At 44.1% G+C, this 6,631-nt stretch overlaps 1 protein-coding gene across 8 annotated transcripts in view; it reads left to right on the top strand.

The window, feature by feature from the left end:
• Window positions 1-6,631, top strand: part of DNAH11 (dynein axonemal heavy chain 11) — a 272,410-nt gene that overhangs the window by 199,607 nt on the left and 66,172 nt on the right. For all 8 annotated transcript variants that reach the window (XM_056800511.1, XM_056800512.1, XM_056800510.1 and 5 more), the window contains one exon: window positions 1,154-1,327. In XM_056800511.1, the coding sequence (XP_056656489.1) occupies window positions 1,154-1,327 (174 nt within the window). The remainder of the gene's footprint in view (window positions 1-1,153; window positions 1,328-6,631) is intronic.

The following is a 6,631-nucleotide window of genomic DNA, read 5'->3' as shown; positions in this document are numbered from 1 at the left end:
GACATTGTCCAGCTTCAAAGACTTCCACAGAGGAGGAACTCTCACTTAGGAACAGTTGTTTGGACATTTCCCTGACATTGAGCCTCAGTTTACCTCTTGTACCTTCTACCCACTGCTCCTGATTCTGTGCTCTCTCTCTGGGCAAACAAAATAAGTGTGTTCTCTCCTCTACATGATAGCCCTTGCAGGTCACAACCATGTGCCTCTGAGTCTTCTCAGCCTAATGAAGACTAAATGCTTTCACTAGTAATCCCCAAAAGGCATGGCTCAAAGCCTGGTGGCCCTCCTTTGCATATCTCCAGTTTATAAATGTCCTTCCTAAATTGGGGTGCCCAGAACTGAACTCTGTCCTCCAGGTGAAGTCTGACCAGGGCAGGGGTTTCATTCCTACTTTCATTCCTAGAGTTCCAACCCCAGAGTAAACCTTATTAATATACAGTGTTGTTCCCACTTCCCACCTTTACCCATGCCTCTTCTTTTAAATAAATTATGCCCATCTAGGGAAGCCTTTTAGCTAAGGACTCCATTTCGGCAGCTCTCAGTGATATGTTAGAGGTCAAATTTGCCCCCGTGAAGCAGGATTCCTGGTTCTCCTTGCTTGTTGTCCAAAGATTTAAAGCTTGAAAAGGACCTGTGGAGTCATACATCTCAATTCATCATGTAGGTGACAACATTCCCCATGGAGCTGTCAAAACTAGGACTGGAACTCAGACCCTCTGACTCCAAGGCCAGCAGGTTTGCCACCATATCGCACACATTCTCATTATCCTTCTCATGAAGGAGGTCTCATAATCATTCGTCAACCATAGCATAGAGGTCCCTTTGTAAGAGAGACCAAGATCACAAGATGCCCCCAGCCTTAGCCACTCATCCCTTTCCCAGTGCCCTGTGCCTCCTTATAAATGGGAAAGCTCTTGGGGGAGGAATGATGGAAAATGAAAAGAAATGGGAGTTTGGGCCTTGGAAGGCATAACAACTAACGGCCCTTTTCAGAGAAAGGATGGAGATCCTATGGAATGTTGCCTGGCTATTTCTCCCTCTCTCCTAAGGGCAGCAGCCAGAGAAGCCTTCCCCTGAGGAAGGGGGATGCTGATTTAGGGCTCTCTTGATTTGTATCCCATTCCTCCATGCTAACTCTGAACTTTTTTCTCAGTCTGAGAAGGTGCGCTGGGGCCAGGCAATCACCTCCTTTGAGGCCCAAGAGAAAACACTCTGCGGAGACGTCCTGCTGACGGCAGCTTTTGTCTCTTATGTCGGCTATTTTACCAAACAGTACCGAGAGGAGCTGGTACAATGCAAGTGGATCCCCTTCCTGAAGTCCCAGAAGGTACAGTCAGCATCTTCCACAGGCGGTCAGAATTGCACACTTTGGAGTGGAAGTTCCCACTTCAACAAATGCCAATGGATAACTCCATTATCCAAGCCAGGCTGAGGATTCTGAGACCTCTAGCATCTTACTGAATGGTGAGGAGAGCCACACCCAGGCTGTTTTCCTGCATTAAAGTTTGAAGAGGGAGAAAGTCCTATAGAGAAATTTCAGACAAAGTAAAGATAATAGACTTAACTCCCATTAAGCCTTAAAACTGATAAAGCACTTTCCTCTCAAAAACGCTGTGTGGTAGGTACTATGAGCATTTTATTCCCATTTTACCTTTAGGGAAACTGAGGCTAGTTTTGCATGACTTCACATGTATAATCAGTATCATGTCATTTGTCCTCTCAGGGGATATGGGGAAGGAAGGAAAGAATTTGAAACTCAAAATTATTTTAATGAATGGTAAATTTTTAAAAATTTAATTGAGGCAAATTTAACAAAATGAATAATTTTTTAAAACAAAGAGGATGGCTAAGTAAGTTGCAGGTGGTTCCAGAGCTTTTAAGCATCCAAGGGAAGGATCTGAACACATTTTGCCATTCTCTAGGTCATAGGAGATTAGGAATCTGGCATTGGAGCTGAAAGAGACCTTAGAGATAATGACATCCCACCCTTTCATTTTACAAATGAGGGAACTGAAGCAAACAGGGTGAAGTGACTTGCCCAGGGTCACATAGCTAGTAAAATATCTGAGGCCAGATTTGAACTTGGAAAGATGAGTCTTCCTGACTCCAGGTCCAGTGCTCTATCTATTGTGCCACCTAGAAAAGGGGCCTTGGAAATAATGAAGTTCAACCCCTTCATCTTACAGATGAAGAAATGGAAACCCTAAACATAACGTGGTTTGTGCAAAGTCATAAGTGGGGATTTAAACACAGGTCTTTGCTTTTCCACTAGACTGAGATCCAGAATGCTTTTCTATTATGAAACACAACCTCTCTAAAGAGGCAGTTAATTGTAAATGGCATGTTGCTGACCTGGGAAATCAGAGAGGTAGAACGAGGCCAGGAAAATCGGAGCTTTGACCCAGGGCACTAAAATTTAGAGGTGAGAATCATGTTAAGATTTGGATTGTGCTTTCTTTCAGAAATGAGATAACCAGGATAGTGACACAAGATCACAAGCCACCACATCTATTTCCCTTCCTGCACAATGGATGTTGTCTTACTCACTTATTTTCCCTTCATGAAACATTACATTGGCTTGGCATATTTTGTGTTGCTTTTTGAACACTGATAATGCAAGTCTTAGCTCTAGAATCAGAACTGTAAAGCTGGAAATGATCTCTTCTCTCTTTTCATGCTTTTTAAAAATTCCGTTTTCTTCTTCAAATCCAGTTCCCCGGCACCCATACCTTTTGTGTCCTTCCTTCTTCCCTCCTCAAATTAGCAAGCCGAATTGCATTAGTTTGGCGACCTAGAACATTCAGGATTTCCTGTTGGACTCACCTTCTCTGTGTTCTCAGCCATTATCCAGAGTCCCTTCATTGGCCTCCTCTACACTGTTGAGATGTTTCAGCCATTTCTTCAAGCCAAAGTTCCAACAGATTCATGCTTTGGTTTTCTCGATGCGCTTGTTCACTCCTACCTTGGGACAAGCGTCTCAACCTGGACGAGTCACCGACTTTCTCTGGCCTTTGAATTCTCTCTTATGAAATGAGGAAGTTGGAATGATAATCAGATTTGTAGGAGACTCAAGTTTAGAAGGTGATGAAATATGATGAAGGTGAAATGTGATAGGGAAAATGAATAAAGGCTTGTCGCTTGATAGAAAAAGTAACTTCTGAAACTCAGAGGCAATGATGGTGTCTCCTAAATAAATGGCCCTTGAATCTCCCTGGACATGACAGTCTTCTGTGGATTAGGAATCTCACTACATGGCTAAACACTCATGAACTTGTGCCTGCCTGTATAAAATCTGGCCCCTTACAGAAAATGTAAGGACATGCCTGCCACGAGTGTCTGAAGAGACTCACCCACATCTCCCTTACCCTCAAGGAAACCCCATTTTGTTACAGCCTCCTATTATAAAATTTCCATCAGTCAATAATGGCGGCTGATAGAGAAGTTCCCTTTGTGTGCTTAGTCAGCAGCTGTGGTACCTTTGAAATGTCAGGAGACATGAAGGAAGTCCCCGGCATGTTAACTTGCCTCCTGATGATCAGCCTATTGGTGGACCCAGAAGAGTCCCCACGGGATGGGCAGGAGGGGATGTCTTCTAGTTGGCATCATTGCAGAGGACCTCTGAGTCGATGAGATCACAAAGGAGTATCTGAATTCCAAAAAATACACCAAGACATTTCCATGGGCCAAAATGTGTTGAATAATGTTACTAATATCAAGTGAAACATGAAACAGGGAGACCGATGCTCATGCGAGGTGATGGCAGTTGTCATGGAAGGCATCTACCCAAGGCTCGAATGAAAGCAAGGTCCCCATGGAAGATGAAGTCCTCTGGAAGCTCCCACCTGTAGGTGGCATTGTACCTAAGAGAGATCAACAGGCACTCCGCAGACTTAAGCCTAATCATCTACACTGGAAAAACCAAGTGGATGATCAGACAATAACAAGCAGTGGCACCCATGCCCTGTAAAGATGATGCTGGTAGAGGGGGAGCCAGGCTCAGGATTAGACAGGGAGAAGGGAGTGGACTGAGCTCTCTCTGAGATATGGGGAATGGCTTTAGTGACCCCAAGATTCTCCCTGAAACAGAGGCTCTACTTTTATACACCAGGAATCTGATACTGAGGCTGCCATGTGGCTAACAATAATGGCCTCCTGAGGAATTACTCAGGGGTCAATGGAGAGAGGCATGGTAGGTGTAGCCATCGCCCATTACCCACGATGGGCTAGGAGCAAAAAGCAGCCCTACATGGCATGAAGGGACTGTCTAGCCCTGTCATAAAATGCTTTGCAAATCTTAAAGAGCTACATAAAATTAGCTTTTATTATTATCACTTACTTTAAGAAATGGCTTAAGGATACATGACGGATGTTAATCCAAACCTTGTTAAGCTCCCTCTATGTTCAAGGCCCTGTGCCACATGCTAGAGATGGAGAGAAAAAAGAGGAAAATGACTCATCCCTCAAGGATGGGGATCTTAAATGTCTCCATATAGGTGAGCTAAGCACAAGATAAATGTATGAAGAAAACAAAGGAGAGAAAGCACTCTGGGGAAATTGGCAAAGAAAGATAGTATCTGAAAGAGTCAAGGAAGACTTCATGGAAGAGGGAGCATAGGAGTCAAGATCAAAGGAAGGAAAGGGAGAGACAAAGAGTGGATTCCAAGCATGGGGCCATGTTGCGAGGCCATGACCATCCAAATATTGCTGAAAAAACAGTTCTCTAAAAGTCAAATGGTCCTCGAGTGTCATCTCCCAACCAGTGAAGGATCTCCTGTTATTGACATCTGGATGGCACCCTGGAAATGAACGTTTCCCTTTCCAAAATGAAGTTTCCAGTCCTCTGGAGTGTGACAGCAAGAGCCATTTTGAGTCTTCATCTCTGATTTTTCCCCCCTTCGGTTTTCTGGAATAAAGAGTGGCTCTCTTCCTTTTGGGAGAGGCCACGTGTTTCACTGGGGATGGCTTTTGGCAGAATGTCCCCCTCATCTGCTGAGTTTAATGACCTTTTACCATTTGGAGAACTAGGAAACCATTTCATAATTTTCAACCCAGGTTGCCCATGTTTTTCTGTTGTTCGTAGAACGTCACACCCTCTGAAGTCTGAAGTTCATTCTTATTTCTGCTTCTTAGATTTAGAAGAAAAAAAGCCACCTATTTTGATTTGAAAATGACAAATTGATGTCCACCCCATCCCCACCCCACAAATGTTGAGGAGGTACACACAGCCTTGCGGTAATACCACCACTAGGAAATCACTCAGTACTTATTCTAAAAACAAGAACAGAAGCCTTCCAGACTAGTCATTTCTTTTTATTTTCATCTCTGTTTTAGTGATATCGCTCCTATTGAGATAGCAACAACTACGGACAGTAATTCTCTCATTTATGTCTTTGTATCCTCAGCACATAGCACAGTGCCAGGCACATTAACATCAGTAAATCCGTGTTGGTTGATTTCCATTTTTATATCACGGCCACTCCTGGCCAGTGGAGATGCCCTTCCTCACCCCTGAAGTGGAACTTCCCTTCCCACCCAATCCCATGTACCAAAGCAAAAGAGTTCAACAAAAACAAAGGATATCGGCACCACACCTGACCGTATATATTGCTCCCATAATCCCTAGTCCTTTTACCAAGAGGAGGGGACAGGGAAGGGAGGGAAATTAGCTTTTATATGGAGCCTAGAGTATGCCAGGCACCATGCTAAGAGCTTTACAAATCTTACCTTATTTGAGCCCCACAGAAGCCATGGGAGATAAATACTCATTATCCTCATTTTGCAGTTGAGGAAACTGAGGCAAACAGAGGTTGGGTGACTTATCTAGGGTCACATACCTAGTGTCTGGGGCTAAATTTGAACTCACATCTTCCTGACTCCTGACAGTGCTCAATGCACTATGGAACCCCATAGCTGCCCCAGGACAGCATATCCTGCCCACTGTTCTAAGGAACCAAGACTGGTCATTACAATTACTCAACAGTTAACTAGCAAGCATCTATGCTAGGCTCTGTATGAAGCATTAGGGATGTTGCACCATCATCATCATCATCACTACTATCATCATCATCATCATCAATCACCATCATCATCATCAATCACCATCATCAATCATCATCATCATTATCATCATCATCACCATCATCATCATCATCACCATCATCACCATCATCACCATCATCATCATCTCCCGCTTAAATATCAGTTGTTATGCCAGATCATATCATCTGATTGTGGCAACTGTTGACCAGTGCCTAGGGTAAGAGCTTTTGCAGGATTTACACAGCAAGTGGTGCTGAAAGTTCTTTAGGGCACCGAAGGCCACAACTTAATTTCAAATTTAAAGCATGCCTGGTAGGGGAAAGGGCCATTAAGAGACCCTAGTCTACCCCACAAGGAGATCACTACACTGTAAGGCAGAAGGAAGAGAGGAGACAGGGACAGGGAGGAGCTCAAACCAGCCTGTCATCTAGTAGCATCTGAACAAACCACTCCTACTACCAAAGTGCTAAGCTCTGTTGTTTCTAGACTACCGAAGGAATGCAGGCACTGGTGGTGCCCCATAATATCACAGCCTCAGGCAAAGCCCTGGTTGCCTTATCCCAGTTTTACCTCCTTTGGGCTCAGGCTTTCC

The sequence above is a fragment of the Monodelphis domestica genome, chromosome 5, assembly GCF_027887165.1.
Source record: "Monodelphis domestica isolate mMonDom1 chromosome 5, mMonDom1.pri, whole genome shotgun sequence".
NCBI classification, from domain to species: Eukaryota; Metazoa; Chordata; class Mammalia; order Didelphimorphia; family Didelphidae; genus Monodelphis; species Monodelphis domestica.
The sequence above is the reverse complement of the archived record's forward strand: the minus strand, read 5'-3'. Positions and strand labels throughout refer to the sequence as shown.